Source organism: Daldinia vernicosa (assembly GCF_022497035.1).
Source record: "Daldinia vernicosa strain CBS 139.73 unplaced genomic scaffold F5Y00scaffold_3, whole genome shotgun sequence".
Lineage (NCBI taxonomy): Eukaryota > Fungi > Ascomycota > Sordariomycetes > Xylariales > Hypoxylaceae > Daldinia > Daldinia vernicosa.
In genome coordinates this window covers 823,826-840,881 of record NW_025953919.1, presented here as the reverse complement: position 1 = coordinate 840,881, position 17,056 = coordinate 823,826, and the positions used below count along the sequence as shown (strand labels likewise).

General features: G+C 48.2%; 6 protein-coding genes across 6 annotated transcripts; 4 read left to right on the top strand and 2 right to left on the bottom strand.

Moving 5' to 3' along the window:
- Nucleotides 1-112: 112 nt before the first annotated feature.
- F5Y00DRAFT_270714 (uncharacterized protein) lies at nucleotides 113-1,360 on the bottom strand. Its single transcript, XM_048012657.1, has 2 exons — nucleotides 1,120-1,360; nucleotides 113-1,047 (listed from the first exon to the last, which is right to left on the bottom strand). The coding sequence occupies exons 1-2, from the start codon at nucleotides 1,322-1,324 to the stop codon at nucleotides 236-238; spliced, it is 1,017 nt and encodes a 338-aa protein (XP_047869495.1). The 5' UTR covers nucleotides 1,325-1,360; the 3' UTR covers nucleotides 113-235.
- Nucleotides 1,361-3,204: 1,844 nt separating this feature from the next.
- On the top strand, nucleotides 3,205-6,647 carry F5Y00DRAFT_250748 (P-loop containing nucleoside triphosphate hydrolase protein; the record flags this gene model as incomplete). Its single annotated transcript, XM_048009762.1, has 8 exons — nucleotides 3,205-3,451; nucleotides 3,587-4,066; nucleotides 4,120-4,339; nucleotides 4,399-4,768; nucleotides 4,825-5,543; nucleotides 5,598-5,682; nucleotides 5,801-6,057; nucleotides 6,116-6,647. 8 exons carry the CDS (start codon nucleotides 3,205-3,207, stop codon nucleotides 6,645-6,647), a joined length of 2,910 nt encoding a protein of 969 aa, XP_047869494.1.
- A 604-nt stretch (nucleotides 6,648-7,251) lies between these two features.
- On the bottom strand, nucleotides 7,252-9,100 carry F5Y00DRAFT_104070 (Alpha/Beta hydrolase protein). The gene is made up of 5 exons (XM_048003822.1): nucleotides 8,518-9,100; nucleotides 8,227-8,461; nucleotides 7,780-8,172; nucleotides 7,544-7,711; nucleotides 7,252-7,435 (listed from the first exon to the last, which is right to left on the bottom strand). The coding sequence occupies exons 1-5, from the start codon at nucleotides 8,628-8,630 to the stop codon at nucleotides 7,349-7,351; spliced, it is 996 nt and encodes a 331-aa protein (XP_047869493.1). The 5' UTR covers nucleotides 8,631-9,100; the 3' UTR covers nucleotides 7,252-7,348.
- Nucleotides 9,101-9,418: 318 nt separating this feature from the next.
- F5Y00DRAFT_104082 (Mov34-domain-containing protein) lies at nucleotides 9,419-11,144 on the top strand. Its single transcript, XM_048003823.1, has 3 exons — nucleotides 9,419-9,708; nucleotides 9,782-10,035; nucleotides 10,091-11,144. Exons 1-3 carry the CDS (start codon nucleotides 9,643-9,645, stop codon nucleotides 10,782-10,784), a joined length of 1,014 nt encoding a protein of 337 aa, XP_047869492.1. The 5' UTR covers nucleotides 9,419-9,642; the 3' UTR covers nucleotides 10,785-11,144.
- Nucleotides 11,145-13,345, top strand: F5Y00DRAFT_270701 (uncharacterized protein). The gene has a single exon (XM_048012656.1). The coding sequence runs from the start codon at nucleotides 11,504-11,506 to the stop codon at nucleotides 12,989-12,991; it is 1,488 nt and encodes a 495-aa protein (XP_047869491.1). The 5' UTR covers nucleotides 11,145-11,503; the 3' UTR covers nucleotides 12,992-13,345.
- A 1,667-nt stretch (nucleotides 13,346-15,012) lies between these two features.
- Nucleotides 15,013-16,822, top strand: F5Y00DRAFT_250744 (Pyoverdine/dityrosine biosynthesis protein-domain-containing protein; the record flags this gene model as incomplete). The annotated part of the gene is made up of 5 exons (XM_048009761.1): nucleotides 15,013-15,174; nucleotides 15,247-15,739; nucleotides 15,792-16,228; nucleotides 16,308-16,375; nucleotides 16,453-16,822. 5 exons carry the CDS (start codon nucleotides 15,013-15,015, stop codon nucleotides 16,820-16,822), a joined length of 1,530 nt encoding a protein of 509 aa, XP_047869490.1.
- Between the last annotated feature and the right edge of the window lie 234 nt (nucleotides 16,823-17,056).

Below are 17,056 nucleotides of genomic sequence, written 5' to 3'. Positions count from 1 at the left end.
TTTTAAGCAGTAGACTTTTCATTTTTGAAAAGGGGTTGGGATGTACCCGGTATAGAAAAAAGGGGTGAATTAAGTGGGTCTGAAAAGGGGGCCAAATTTACCACCTTCGTAGTGTATACGACGATATATAGGTAGTCGTCTTTTCTAGGTATTAGAGCTTCGATACTTCAAGAGGGAAAACAAAGGTTCTATTATCACCACTTGCCGAGGTAAAGACATCTGGGTAGGATAAAAGTTAACCGTAAAGTACGTCTAAATCTACGTCATCGTCACGCTCATCACCTTCATCCATATCTATCATCTCCCCCTTTCTCCTGAAATACTTGCGCACGTAACCAGTCGCCATAGCATCCGTCACAAGCAGCTTAAATATCAACTTGGGCCTCTTCCCTCTCTGCCGGCGTCTTTGGGACTTGGAATACTCCTCGAGCGACGAGAAGAGCCTCTCGGTATCGTGCCGCAGCTTGCCCGTCTCGTAGAGCGAGATGGAGTCTATGAAGCAGAATACCATCATCGCCTTCTTCCTCCCGTCGAGCTGCTTCAGCAGACGCAGGAATAACTGGCATGTTTTGACGAAGCTCTGCTCCTCGCGGATCCCGCGCAGCCATTTCTCGTCGAGGAAACTTAGGTCGAAAGCGGATGCCAGCTCGGCGTGGGTAAGCAGTTGGCCGCAGAGGCTGCGCGCGATGTCGAATGCGCCGGCGGGGTGGTCCCGACGCGCTCGCTGCAGGCTGCAGAAGTAGTGCAGGCATATGATTCCCGTGCGGGCTTTCCGGAGGTATTCCATGGGGATGCGCGCGCAGAGGTAGGAGAGGGCGGAGAGGGTGCTGCTATCGTCGTCGAGGCCGCCGTGGATGAGGAGCTTCGTCGCTTTGCTGCTGTCTTCTCGTAGCCAGGTTTGGAATTCTTCTCGCTTGGTCAAGGCGGATAGTTGGCGCATCTCCGAGCTGTCGATGTTGCTTGGCGATGCGGCGTCCTCGAAGTCTTGGATTACTCGGCTTTGGTCGTGGAGTAGGTACTGCGTTGCTACGGTAGCGGGAGAGGGTCCTGGGTAGGTAGGTAGAATTATGTTAGTATGTATATGGTGTTGTGGTTTAGGTGGGTGGTTTGATCGCGTACCGTCGTTTGCCTTGCACGGCACATTTTCTTTTAAAGAAGTTCCCTTTCTGCGGTAGGGTATATTATCTGCCGAATCCGGTGAAGCAGCTGAGTTGAGAAACGCCTTGAGGGTTCGAAGGACGTATAAACCGAGGTCTCCGCTGTGGTATGTATTAAGGTCGTCTGCCCTGACTGGGTTCTTTAATGTCTTGGATTTTATGTTCATTTCGAATAGACTTTTCTTGAGTTCGTCCGTCTGATGTGTTATGTCTTGTTTCTGACTTTCTTTTTATATATAATTAGTTGTCCATATAAAAACAATCGTTAGGGTATGTATAAGGTATCCATACTATTTAATTTGTTGCCTCTCCAGGCATACTCGAGTAATATTTGGAGTAGTTTTACTAAGACTTCAAACGTTTGAACGGTCTCCTCATGAAGAGACCTGCTAAGTGTGCGAGATGCGCAAAGAGCCAGATAGTCTTCGGCGTGATAAAACATCTGTGCTAGTTCGTCTAGGCATCTAAGAATAGCGGACTCGATTTCAACACCACCTATAGTAGCCTATAACTATGTAAGTTAAATACAGCTAGAGAATCGAGGCAGATATTTTAAAACTCAACACTTACCGAGATCAAACAGCCGAATGCATCTAACGATATCAATATTAGAAGGCAACCTTAGATCTAATTATATAGAATCTTACCGCTCAAGCAGCATGTTTTATTCTGATTCCTAAGTAAGCTAACCCAATAGCAGTAAGGATAAATATGCTTCTTAAGATCAAGGAGAAGAAGTGAGGTGCTCCTTCGTGTTGTATAGACATCTCTCGACTGAGAAATTGCACACGCTAAACTTGCCCGGACCCAAGTCACCGAATCCTCTAATGACTTATGTGGGAGAGTCGGCGTATTGTCCTTGCCTATCTCTGGCTCTAACACTTGCACCTGGAATTTTCGAATAGACCTATTAAGAGTATCTACCGCCGGTGATGTATCATCCCATAACGAAGCACTGAGTAATTAGCCTTTGCGTAATGTAGGTGCCTAAGGCGATAGAATGACATACATATGCTCCGTCAGACGATCGGCCTGTTCAACGCGGACGTGGCTCCCGACACGATCATCGTATTCGATGTCGTCGCTTTGGGCGAGGATAATAGCCCTCAGTAGTAATTGATCGATAAATGAGGCGGCAGGGTCTGCTGGTACCATGCGACGCTCATAGATGCTCTTGTCATATTGATTGTTAATTATCACACTTGTTTGTTGATTCTGGTTGATTTCGTGGTCCTTTCTTTGATCAATGTGTTGATTGTCGACAGAAACGTCGCCTTGGGCCGCATTGACTGCTTTTCCATTTATTTGTAGTTTTCGGCCCTCGACCTCCATTGCGACATTTACCTTAATATCGTCCCAACTCGACTTTCTAGCCCATAGAAAATGAATATTGTTCTATAAAGTAAGAGAATAGTGATACGGCTGGTGACAATGCCGATCTCTGTGGCTTACAAGGTATGTTAGGTAGTAAGGTAGGCAAAGTAATACTATAGTCTCGTATACAGTGCGATCCCCCCCGTAATGCATTGCCCTGTCAGCCTGTATGTACACTCGAAATCCCTGCCGACTTGGGCGCCTCCCTAGTATAATTGGTAGGCTGGATGTAAGCTGCAGTAAATATCGCGCCACTGATGCGGCTCTCTCAGCTCAGCAGCTCAGAAAGTCCAGTTCAGGTAGTCTATTAAAGGGAGGTGGGGTCCTCGGTTTCCTACAGCCTCGATTGCTATATGTACATGTAGATTACCCAAGATACCTATTAATACTTCGGACCGACTGGAAATAAATGGAAGGACTTGTCATGAAAACCCGTAGCCTTATCCTTTGCGGAATTATAACGATACCCTAAAATTATACTTTGAGGCACAGGCAGCTTGGAAAGAGTTTTTGATCTAATTCCACGGAGATTCCCCCAGAGCCTTACATGGGTCCCTCCACGATATCACCTATAACGTAAACAATTTGAATGGCGGCAACTATAGATGATTCGTCGTCTAATACCTCATCATTTCTCACGAACGCCGACGCCAACTCATCACACAACTCCACCATGGCAACAGATATAGATGATAACCATGATAATGAAGGGTTATCCAACGACCCTGGGATAGAGGAGGTAAACGGGAAAGACGTAGACCACGATATGAGGGAGAATGGTGGCCGAGAAGAAGAGAACGCAAAGAAGAAATCTGATCTCGCCGCTGAACTATCCGAGGATGACAAGATAAGTGATAGGAGATGGAGAATGATCCTATATAACGAATCCTATCATGATCCCGAGGCACTTCAAGAGAGACGTAAAAAGGCCAATCAAAGGCTAGCACAATCTCAATCATACCTCAACCTAGTGGAAGATCGCATACTACACCTTGAAAAGACAATTCGAAAGATCCTTAAGGAGCCAGAACCACAATTAGATGAGCAAGCACCAGTGTCAATTCCACCAAGTACTGGCGTAATTAACGAGCTAACCTGGTCGGAGTACGGCGTGAGAGCTGATCTCGACCCGAAAGCTAGCACGAATACTTGGCAGCACGTAGCAGAGCTTGATCCAACACCGAAGCCAGTGATTGAGGTGCTAATAGAAGAGCCGAGATATGATATAATTCGAAAGACCGAGAAGATCCAACTTCCAGGTCAGCAAAACCCCCAAGGGAAATTACCGGGCGTTGAAATGCCGAGTCAACATGACTTTATACCAAGCGCAGCAAGTAGGGAAAAGCCGGGGACGCCTTATCGTATCCGAATTAGATCACCAATCCTGTTAAGAGTGCTCAAAGAAGCGACGGGGCTTGAGACAGTTGTTGGCCAGCACCGGCACAAACTCGTATTCTTCAAACCATTCAAACTCCTAGTTGAGTATACTGATAAATTACGGGATCATCTTCAACGAATTAGTAGTAAAGCTACCCGTACGCAGACTCGCCCAACTTTCGATGGAGCCGTAGACTAACACTACAAGCAGCGTCTGGCGGATATCATGGTGTCCCTAACGAGACAGAGACGGAAGAGGCACAAGCCCATCTTAGCCTCTTGTGCGAAATGATACGTAAATACCTACAGCCCAAGGTTAATCTACGACATCGATTAAGTCCTATCGGACAAATGGTTTGTTTCGAAGATCTCTGGTACATATTCAAAACCGGAGATGAAGTACGAACGACGGGTAAGAGCCAAGTTCAGCTGTAAGAGACACCAAATCTCGTTATTCGATACCTTAAACGATATACTGACATTAGAGTAGATACCGCATACTTAAAGTAACAGGTGGTCGAGATATTTTAAACCCGTGGAAAGAGCCTCCTACCAACCATGCGTCGATCAAGTTGAAAGAAGCGGGCTATTCTACCGGGTCACTCATCATAGAGTGCTTCTATATGCACTTTGACGGCAAGCAGTATGGACCTGTCAACCAAACATTCCAGATGCCTAAATTTGATGGTGCAAGGGAGATTACATCGCTCCCGGTCATCCCTCTCGAAATTGAAGCTGATAGTAAGAACCTCCGAAATGAACTACTGGAAAGGGGGAAGAAATTTGCAGAGCTATCAAACCCGGCCAAGACGGCGCACAAACTATACAAGGGCCTGACCCTTGACAAACGCCCAGAGCAGGTATGGCGATACTATGGCACCATGCAACCCAGTGAACTTCTAACAGCAGTATCCAGGTTGAGTCTGAGGTTATTATTGACTTTAAGCTCTCGTTCGTTGAACAGCCAGAGAACAAGCCCGAGATAGGGGTCGAGAACCTTGCGGATGATGATCCTCGAGAGCTGAAAGATATCCACCCCTATTGTGCGATGTGTGATGCGGTAGGATGCTGTGGAAACGACGTAATCTACGACGATTTTGAAGTTGACGAAAAGGATCGCAACGAGTTTAGGAACCAAAAACGATCTATTCTTAACTCGACGTGGCTTGTAGACCAACTAACAGACGACCAACTAGTATTGCTACCTCCCAAGGTCTTTGGCTTTGTCCTCCATACGAGAAGATGGGCAACGTTTGATATCGATCTTCTCCGCGAAGTCGAGTATAAGAACGGCTGGAAAAATCTCGTTATTGACGACCCCATCAAGGACACTATTCTCGCATTGGTCGAGTATCACCAAAAGCCCCACAGTCAAGAACCCCAGGGTGAGGGTATGCTATCACCAATAGACCTGGTTCAAGGAAAAGGCAAGGGCCTCACCATCCTCCTTCATGGCGAACCTGGTGTTGGCAAGACCAGTACTGCCGAGTGCGTGGCTGATCATACCAAGCGTCCGCTATTCCCAGTCACATGTGGCGATATAGGGGACAATGCGCAGCTTGTGGAGACGAATCTTGAGAGGAACTTCCAGCTAGCCCATAAATGGGGTTGCGTACTTCTCCTAGACGAAGCTGAGTAAGGAGGCGTGCCCCATGCGACTTAGAAAGAAGTTTACTAAGTGAGATACAGTATATTTCTGAGTAGACGCACAAACCACGATATTACACGAAATGCTATTGTTTCGGGTGAGTGTTTATCTGCCGATATTCGTTATGTCATATACTAAGAACGGAATAACAAAACAGTCTTCTTACGAACATTGGAGTATTATAGCGTTAGCAACCCATTGTGTAATGAGTATCAGCAAAGAAGCGCTAACACATGGGTAACAGGGTATTCTCTTCCTCACTACTAATAGAGTCGGGACTATTGACAGAGCATTCAAATCTCGTATACACCTTTCTCTTTATTATCCAAAGCTAAATCGAGAGAGAACCTTGCAAATCTGGGAGAACAACCTGGACAGGCTAAAAGACGAGTTTGAGAGCGAAAAGAGAGAATTTAAATTCCCGAAAAAGGAGATACTCAAGTACGCAGAGAAGCAATTCAAGAGGTTGAAGAAGTTGCAGCTGCGTCCTTGGAACGGACGGTGAGTTAAGCCGTAATAATACTAGGTATATCATTATCTAACCTGGCTTTCTCTCCAGGCAAATCAGAAACGCTTTCCAAACCGCTATCGCCATTGCCAACTACGAAGCTAGGACTCAGGGGAAGCCTCTGGAAATTAGAAAAGAACACTTCGCCAAAGTCGCGGAGAGAGCCATCGAGTTCGATAGCTACCTCAAAGAGCTTAGCTTGGGGAAAGACGACTCCCAACTAGCCCGGGACGGAATCCTCAGACTGGACAATTGGCCGGGCTACCCAGTTGTAACGCGTCGCGCGGACCCGATCTATGCGTACGAGAAAAGCAACAACAAGAGGAAAAAGACAAGCAAAAGGCTAGAGTCTGAGGAAGATAGTTCGGAAGACTTCCCCTATGAAAATTCCAGCGATGATGACGACGACGGTGACGACTCCGACGGCGAGAGCGGTGATGACGACTCCGGGGATGATAGTAGTGATGAGGTGAGAAAACCTAAAAATAAGTCGAAGAGGAAGAAGAGGTCATCGGATGAAGATGATTCAAGCGGGGAGGATCTGAAGCCCAGGAAAAAAAAGTCGAAGAAGAGGAAGAGGTGAACTTGCATCACCTAACTCCGAGACTCTTCTGATGTAAGATTACGATATAGTGATGTGGTGATTCTACCCCCCCTTTGGAGATATATAAGGACTTATAGATGGGCACTTTCATTAATTGAATTACACTCCCTGACTACCAGCGACTCGAATATCATGATTCCGCCCTGGGTATTTGCCTTCTCTGCGTAGGGGCGACATGGATCTAATATAAAATTGAGGAACTAGGGATCTAGAAAGTCACCAAGTATAGCATAGGTATACCAACCTTCTATCTTCCGGATTACGCACCCCTACCAAGTCCTATTTCTCAAGATGGGATTTTCTCCGCAGAAACACTATTCCCGAATCGTAAATAAATAGCTTGTAATGGTGTTTCAGCTACCAAAGCCTGGGATGCATGCACCTCTAGATAGCGAATAGCATAGACGGATAGATGTGATAGGTCAGGGATTCCGGTGCAGATTTGGGGGCTGAATGCTAACGAGGGTAACATACGGCGAAGCCACATGTGTATATCTGCAACAACGTGCTCGACACGGTGGAATTGGTAGGTAGGTTAGGTACCTAGATGAAAAATACAAGATGCGCTATTTACTAGGTACTTGTCCTTCCCCCCGCTAAGCCACGCTTTTTGAAATTCGTCACTAGTCTTGGATCGGTAGGTAGGTAGCCTGCATGAGATCTCCCTCGGTGTATCCTCTTCAGAAGTTGACTGTCTGGTTCTGGATGTTGATGTCGTCAGCTGCAACGTTTACAGCCCGGCCTAGGATATTGATAATCTTGGTTCCCTGTGAATGGTGGAACAGTTAGCAGAGACATTCCACACCGAATTCTCACACTTCCGCTGAGCCTCGTTAAGTAGATAGGTAGGGAGGTATGTTAGGCATGTGATTTACCTGGTGAGATTCGCTGCCCGTAGGCATCATGATCTTTCGAATAGCGGCTACTACCACGCCGTAGCCCTCGTCTTTCTGGGTTTTGAATTTACAGATGCCGATGTGGTCGGCGCGGATAGGGGTTGCGTCGCCACAGCCTGGAAGCTGGGCGGACTCGGGCTCGACGATCTAACAAAGCGACCTGTTACTTCGAGAGAACTGATTGAAATACAGAAAGTTGCCTAAGAGACACGAACCTGCGTCGAGCCAAACCCAATCTTCGTCTTCAAAATCTCGTAGAAAAAGAACGCTTCGATCCTATCTAAGGGGTTCTTAGAAGCTCGACGTTTGTTAAGGACCTCCGGGAAAGCCCTAGTGAGCTCGTCCAAGCGCTCCGAGTCGACGCCGAGGAGCTTCAACGTGTGCTCTTGGGTGTTGACCCCGAAAACCTGCAGGATCCGCCGAGCGGCTTCGGCTTTCCGCGCCGATGGAGAACCCCTGAACGGCGTCCCGAGGAATATCATGCCCCGGGTGTTCTTGGCGATGGCCTCGGCGCTCGACGCCTCGGCGCGCTGGTCGCCGTGGACGAGGACCTGCGCTGCGACCAGGCCGCCGAGGCTGTGGGCAATGAAGATGATAGGGCGGTTGTCCTGGATCGTAAGCTAAAAGGAACCCTAGGTAAGTTAGATCTTGGATACGCATACCGTGCCGGTGCTCGAACGCTCAGCGGCAAGCTTAGAGCAGAGATCATTAGCGTCGCTGTGGATTTCCGTGTTCGCGACCCGGGTGGGGTCTTTCTGAGCAATGCTAGTGTCGTAGCCGAAGAGGAAGATACGGCTTTCGGGGACATCCAGGGGGAGTAAGTCTTTTGGCCATAGCACTCCGTCCTTAGTCCAAGTCTTCTCTATGTCACCTCGTAGCCCGTGTAAGAGCACGATACTAGTATGCTAAGTCAGTAAAGACTCGAGGATTATAAAAGTCTTAACACTCCGTACTCAACTTTGGCCTCCCCCGAGTCGTGTACTTGGAACAGACCGTATGTAGACATTGTGGAGCTTGGTCGCTGGAAGCTCCGAAGTAAATGTTTGACGGGTGATGTTGAGGACATTGGGAAATATAGCCACCTGGTAAGAACGTGGGCTTATAATGGGTAGACTACCTCGAGCTTGTCGCCAGGCAGGCTGTGTGTACCCCTGTCTAGCCTATCAAACGCCATGGTGGTGAGGTAAAGGAGGGTTGGGATTATGAAGTAAGCGGAGATTTATTGTGTTATCAGGTAAGTGAATGGAACCCAACCAAGCTGCCCAGGAGCTGTAGGCCGCTCGAATCATATCAGCTCAGCCGTGTAGTGCAACGTACGTGATCGCCCCGAGCCCAAGGATAACTAACACCCGCGAATGTTTAGGTATACAGAGGTATATAAGGTATATAAACTACCTCTACGATTACAACTTGGCGATTCTAATTTATGCTTAGGTAAATAAATAATAACAAAGCGAATCAAAACCCATAAGATCGTAGTCTCGACATTCCCATATACTCAGTGCATAGCCTCGTTAGTTGACATGTGCTTTTCCCGTAAGTGTTGATCGGTTGATGCTCTTGACCGAACTGGGCAACGAAGCGACGTTGGGATTGGCTCCGATGACGACGGCACTAAGATTTAGCGCTTACAGGGTACATGCGCCTAACCGAGGCTGATGAAGGCTGAAAATAAATGGGCACATGGGGTGAATTACGTAAGGAAGGACAGTACCTAAGTACCTAAGGTACCTCTCAGGAACATTCATGAAATTACTAAAAGTCACGTGGTAGAATCTATACCTGGCCCGAGCTCCCTTATCGATCAAGACCAGAGCTGATAGCTGATAGCTTTTAGCTTTTAGCGTTGGGTGCTTAGGTAATTAGTGTACGTTATGCAGGCAGACCCGGGCTTCGTCAACGCCTTGCATTTTGATTGTGAGCTTCCATCATTATCTAAAGCTTGCTTCTCAAATAATTCTACCAACATTCGACGTTACCGCGTAATATCACACACACTATACTCGATTTTACCACTTGGTACACCTTAAACAATTAACTTACTGCAATTGACACTTCGATAGCGCCCACATACCAAGATGGACCGGTTGAACAGAATGCTTGCCGGTGCCAGCGGCATGGGACTCGGCGCCGCTCCGGGAACGGTAAGAAGCTTAGTTCTCGACGATACAAGTCCTCTAGATAACCTGGACGGGTACTAATATACCATCTAAATAGGATAACCAAAACCTAATCGACAACTCCGAGACCGTATACATTTCTTCCCTTGCGCTACTCAAGATGTTACGACACGGACGAGCAGGTGTGCCCATGGAAGTCATGGGACTTATGCTAGGAGAATTCGTCGACGATTTCACAGTACGGGTGGTGGATGTCTTCGCTATGCCCCAGAGTGGTACCGGCGTCAGTGTCGAAGCTGTCGACCCGGTATTCCAGCAGAAGATGATGGACATGTTGACGCAAACCGGACGGTAAGATGGTCCTGTCTACCTCTCTTCGTATAATCTTACTAATATTGCTGTGCAGACCTGAGTCGGTCGTTGGATGGTACCATTCTCACCCCGGATTCGGATGTTGGCTTTCCTCGGTCGACATCAACACCCAGCAAAGTTTCGAGCAGTTAACGCCGAGAGCCGTCGCCGTCGTCGTCGATCCCATACAGTCAGTCAAAGGAAAGGTTGTCATCGATGCTTTCCGCCTCATCAACCCACAATCTCTGATGCTCGGTCAGGAGCCGAGACAGAGTACTTCCAACTTGGGTCACCTCAATAAGCCCTCTATCCAAGCGCTTATTCACGGACTCAACCGACACTACTACTCCATAGGCATCAACTACCGCAAGACCGCGCTAGAGGAGAACATGCTCATGAATCTACACAAGCACGTATGGACCGAGGCACTGCAGATGGAGGACTTCAGACACGAGGACGAGCAGAACAAGGACCGCTTCAAGACACTGGTGACCTTAGCCGAGGGCTACGAGAAGAGAGTCAAGGAGGAGACCGAGTTGACCAAGGACCAGCTCAAGACGCGCTACGTCGGCAAGCTGGACCCCAAGAAGCATCTCGAGGACGTTGGACAGAAACTTATCGAGGATAACATCGTTTCCGTGTCGAGGCAGATGATCGACAAAGAAGCCACGATGCCCAAAAAGGATACGGCGGCCAATGGCCAATCGAATGGGGAGGATCATATGGACGTCGAGGACGAGGAATTGTAAATGTTGCATTCTCGAGAGAACAAAACAAATTTAATTACAAATCTGAGGTCTCGATCCTCAGCAGTGTATCATAGGCGTTGGAAGGCCTAGAGGGCCCGGTCTAGGGAGCCCCGATAATGAACGGCTCGTTTCACGGCTCGGTCTTGCATATGTGCTAGCGAGGTATCATGAACAAGGGAATATTTCCGCCCCATGCTAATACCATCTTAGTTTGTTTTCCGCTGCGAAGAGTTTCGACTTCCGTATGGCTACGTAGTGTTGACTTTGTCTTTTAGGGTTATACGTCTACACATTGTCTACGTCTTGTCCTTGTCCTTGTTAAGCATTAAGCATTAAGCATTAAGCATTGTTACGAATAATAACAATGTTCCTACTCCAAAGGTTCATTCTTCAACGTTAGGATTGTTCTTCCTCAAATGAGCCAGTCCGTCTTTGAAGACCGGGTTATGGAAAGCGGCATTAGTGGATTTACAAAGACGTCGCCTATGATCAAAGACATTGTTGAGAAGTTATATATAAACTAGCCCGCGCCCTCCAATTCCGTATGCGTGTAATTTCTAGTCGTCGAATAAAAGCACTAATCAGTCGTCTCGTTTCTCCCTACGTTAGCATAGCGTATGTATCTGGTTTACTGACAACTAACTACGACGGCGATCGAAACTATAACTACTTCCCGCAGTGAGTACCTAACCTAATCCCACGCCAGTCGAGTGAGAGCCATGCCTTCTAATACGGATAGATTTTCCTTGGACCTGATCCGCTGCTGTATGCCTTGCCTACTACGGCCGGAGATGTCTCGTCCAACCACTCCGACGGACCCCACGTACCTTCGCAACCGGTACAATGCCCAGGTAAGAGAGAACTTAAACTTAGACCATGGTCAGCGCCCGCTTCCGCTTCACCTCCCAGCTACACTCGAGAACGAACAAACCAACATCCCGCTCCAGTCCACCCACCCCGCCCCCGCTCCAACACAACCACAGCTCCCCCGCCCTCCTCTCCCAACACACGCACGCCCTCGTCCCGGCTTACTACGCCAACGCTTCCCCACCACCGCCAACGGCGAGGACCCCCGCGCGAGCTGGAGCACGTCTCCCCTCGACGCGGCGGAGCTAGCGCAGGTCTTCAGCACCATCGCCGCGGCGCTCGAACACGTGCCGTACGCGATCTGCGGGCTGGGCGCGCTCGCGGACCACGGGTTTGCGGCGCGCCGCGTCGCGCGCGTGAGTATCCTGTGCTCGGCGCACGCCAAGGATAACGTGCGCGCGTGGCTCGCGGCTAGCGGGTACGATGTGTTTGCGGACTCGGTGGGGGTGCCGGTTAAAGGTAATGGGAACAGGGGAGGGGGTGCGGGGAGGAAGGTGTGTCGCGTGCGCATCAAGTACCTCGACGAGGGGTTCGAGAGGCTTGAGAAGGTGCGGTCTAGGGTGAGCGGTGCGTGGGTGCTGGGGTTGGCTAGTCAGTTGGATCATGCGGCGGCGGGGTATGTGGATTATCTGAGGAGGAGGGAGAGCAGGAGGAGGGAGGAGGGGAAGGGGAAGGAGAAGGAGAAGGAAGATGATGGGAGTAGTGATGATAATAATGATGATGGTGATGATGATGATGATGCGAGGAAGGAGGATCTGGCGCTGGAGACGATTGCTGGTGATATCTTTTGGATGTTAGATAAGGCGGCGCGTACGAATCATGTTTTGGATCCGAGATTACTATCTACGTTACTTGGCCAGGATTTTTGGATCCCGTTTACAGATCGCTATGTCAATGCCAGGCCTGAGATGGCGCGCGCAGGCATCGACGTAGCGGCTGTGCTGGCGACCCATCGCGCGGAGCAGGCTGTTAAGGAACACGACGACATGCTACGGTCCTACGGCGTAGATCCCCAATTCGAATTGGTAGGTATTACCGAAGACGGCGTAGTAACGCAACAACCGCGTGTGTTCGAAGGTATGCACACCCTACAGGGCAACGCCCAGCCTACCTCTCTTCCGGAGAAGAAGAAAAAGCAGGTTAAGTTCCTAGACGGACTACGGCGAAGCTCGAGTAAGTCCAACGGCGAGGGCTCGTCGATAAAGGAAAGTATTTCCCGCAGGATCGGCTTGGCGCGCAGACATACTTCGAAGTCTACGTCGGGTGATGTACCAGAAGACGCGTTGCGGCCGAAGAGACTTAGCGAGATCGCGAGGTCCTTTTCGACGAGTGGGATATGAATGGGTGAGTAAAGTACCGATGTATGTACTGCATACACCGTTGAATTGGGTTTCCTTCGTGGACTACGTGTTAGTCGGGTAGGTGAGTAAGAAAATGTACCTCTAGTAAGGTATACAAGAGGTATCGTACTTGGGCTCTGAGCTTTGATTTCTCCGTTGCGTACGCCTAGGTTAGGCAGTTTATTTGGATAGGAATAATATTGGATTCTCAACTTTCTCTATCTTTAGTTCATGAAGAACTAATCTCTAGTAGATCGTGCGTGATGATGTTCGAATTGAACCATCATGGCAAAGGGGGAAGAATACGCATCAGGCGAGTGACTGTATACGTCCCCCGGGATATAAGTCCGCATATATCAAGCTCTAGATTCCAGTCCTATATACTCTTCAACCAAGACCCCGTTGGATGACTTGAAGAGAGTCCTCGGAGAGGTTTTCTAGCCCCTCTCGGTGCTACATCCAGAAAGTTTTTGGTTTGGGGTCTTGAGGATGCTCCGGGCTTGGAATGAATATGATTCCTAGGTCGAACCATTCGGTTACTAGGGTATAGTCATGCTCCGAACGCCGAGGAAGAAGAAAATATCGAAGAGAAAACAGAACCTCGCTTAGAAGTGACTTTTACCACTTAACCACACAATCCATGCTGGCTTCCGGGTTGCTGAAATAAATAACCTAAACTTTGGTTATTCCACGTCGAGCCATATAGCATGCAGGTACAACGTAACATAGCGTTGACTACCTTTGTACCTATGTCCGGAACCCCAGAAAAGGACATGAAAAGAGGGGTAGCGTATGGCAGCATATGGCAGTTATGTACGAGCGATCATGCCGAAAACTTAGCTGATTCTCCTGTAGCCACACGTCAAGTTACATTAAGCAACCTTATTTGACGGAAAGCCTTGGAAAGCATCGCTCCGACCCCTTTCCAGATAGTCAACGAGACCTAGAGGGAAGTTGATGCCGACGGTTTCCGTTCTCACATGGGGGCTCACGACATCAAGTATGGAGAAAAGATACGGTTAGCCTAATAACATTACTGAAACATGCAACAGGCATGCATATACAAACCGGCTAGCTTAGCTAGTCTCAAAACAAGAAAGACTAAATATTTGATAGGAGGGGATGGATGATACTCACATGTCCTTAGGGCGGGACGAGTTCTGTGTCTTTGATTACCTACCTAGGTAATACGCCGAGGATTTTTGTTTGCCATTTCTGTTCTTAATTTTCCTCTATCGGGTCCACGGCTAGACTACGTCAGTGATAGAAAGAAACTCCCAATGGATAGGAGTAGAGAATCGTAGTAAATAAAATCACATACCTACCTCAAATATACCTCCCAGATATTTAGTAGTTGACTCCACAGGATGGATACAAAACCACTAATTGAGAGACAACCTTGAGCATCATCTACCTCATATTAGCTCGCACTATATTCTTTTACCCCCCACTTCTTCTCATTTTATATACGTATCTAGGTCGGACTGCCCCTTTGAAGGCGTCTTTTCCAGAACTTTATGTTGCGTGGAGACGCATCTTCACCTTTGAAGATGGTGACTATGTCGCAACCCTTACACGCGTTGCGGCTCAGCGCTTCGAGGTTCGTCTGGCATACGACTTCAGTCCAACCCTAGATCCTGGTCTTCGACTATTCTGTCCCGCTCGAGATGCTACAGCGCTTATATTTGTGCCTAACTTTAGATATCATAGTAAGAGCCGCTAAGCAGCTGTCTCCGGAAGTCAATTGCTGTCTAAAGCGAAGATGCTTTCCGGCACGGTCTTGATTCGGGATGTCGGATACAGGCCAAGGCACGCCGATCCCTTCAATGCTGTGAAGTGAATATATATACGGCGATTTGGATATAATGGCAGATGAAATGTTCGGGGAAACTGAGCAAGACATGTTCGAATATATATTCCGGATCCCAGGATATCTTCGGGGTTTTGTTCCTCAAGAGTCGCCCCGTCCTTACCTTACACGCATCTCAGGATCAGCCACCGGAAGTTTCCACCAGCCCACCATGGGAATTTGCCCAGAAGAAGAGTCGATTTACTATCGATTCGAGGCCGCATTCTCTCGCGACTCGTATGGTACCTTATTGTATTGCACGGGTCCGCAAGAAGCCCGAATCAGGCGACACTGGCATATCATACGCGCCGACCTTCGTACTTGGAATGACGCAGTTAGCGTAGAAAAGACACCCTATTATTGCGCTGAGCTGGATGACGACTTACGGGGCTTGCAATTGTATGAGCTATATCAAACTTCGAATGGGTCTTTTACCGGAATCATCATTGATAAAATAGTGAACCCTACGGATGCTAAGAGAGAGTTTGAAGTCTTCTTCAATCGTTTGCTCCTTCGCCAGGCCGATTTTGCCATTACCGATCAGGCTGGTCCGGGCCCTATTAATATTTATACCGAGTTGGTTACGGTGAAAATTGTGTCCCTGTTTGACACATACCTTCGATATCACGTTAAAGATGATAAGTGGTGTATCTCCGGACGAGTTTACTTTGCGGAGCGCGTTCGCCATTTTACTTCCCAGGGTCGGAAACTCGAATTTTGTCTGCCTGGCTTCCCCTGTAAATCGACCAACACAGATAAGGTCACGGGTAAAGACCCAGATCATGGCGAGCAGCTGGCCTTAGAACATCTTCACGACTTTATCGGAGCTATCGAGACAATCTATAGCGCAGGTGCGAAGCTCTGGATAATTAGCGACGGACATGTTTTCAGCGACTGCAGTATGTGTCATCTTTGCCCCTGGCTCTAGTAAGTTGTACTGATCGTGCACAGTTGGTGTCGATGATAAAGATGTGGACGCATATAGTCAGAAGTTGATTAAGATGAATCGAGAAATCGGTTTTAAAAAGGGTAATATAGATAGAGTAGGTTTCAAATCTCTTATCGACCTCTTCGAGATGGGGAAATACAATAGCCCGTCAAAGCTTGCGAAGATTTCCAACTTCGATATTCCGCCCATCAATCACTATGTCCAGACGCAAATAACCGTGGAAGCCGAACTTTGCCGACGTCTCTTAATGGCTGGATGCCAAGCGCAGAAGGACGCGCTCCGAATTAAGATTGAGTCTCGAGAGGCCGGGGTCCTAGCATTAGATCGTGGTTTTTCGCGGTTCATGCTTGAGGATCTGGAGCTCCATCCATTTACGCGAACAATGAGCCGCTCAAAGCAGAAGAAGCTTTCGTCCAAAGTAGCATTTGAGATAATGACGGTAAAGCCCTTTTCCCTATCCAAACGCTATCCTCGAGTTGTGTACAGTAGCAAAAACCAACTAACGGCAACAATTATAGAGAAACCAAGCATACTCAAATCTTGTGGAACTACTTTTCCCCAACCACATTCGGTTGTCGATCCACGCGTAAGTTACCCAGGCCTAACCTGAGACATTGTCGCACCCGTCTTGATGGGACGAAGCTGACGATACGTACCCCTTAGACACAACAATACTGGACCCAAGTTCGGTGTCCAGCTTTTTGACCCAAAATTGGTCAGAGTAGTTGAATCACTCTCGCCGGACAGCGACTCCATGACTTCCCCTGACCTATTGCACATTCCTACTCCTTGGCATAACTGCGTGGTGAAGGTAGCTGGCAGTGAGGTTTTGTATGTGACTAAGGCTAAGGTAGTACGGGAATCCCTCGCCTCTGGGGAAATGACAGGAGAGTTAGCCGCACAAGATAATGGAACCGACATCGGCGGCCCAGTATATTTCGATCTGTGTGCTACCGGTCAGGGCGGAGCCGACGGCCGAAAGCGAAAGGCGTCGAAGGGGGAAAAGAAGCCCAGAGGAGGTTGCACATCGTAAGTGACAAAAGTTACTTTTCCTAAGGAGGTATCGAAGAAGACTAACCTAACTCTCAAGACCACATAATTCAACATCTCATGAGTGCGATAGCGATTACGTCTTCGTGTAAGTCTGTGCCAAGACACTGCGGACACCATCGTACATGTTCTAGGCAGTATAGATAATTGTATAGTGTACCTGATAATTGGTATCAAATTGTAAAAGACCAATTAAAGTGCTTCAGCAGCCGAGCAG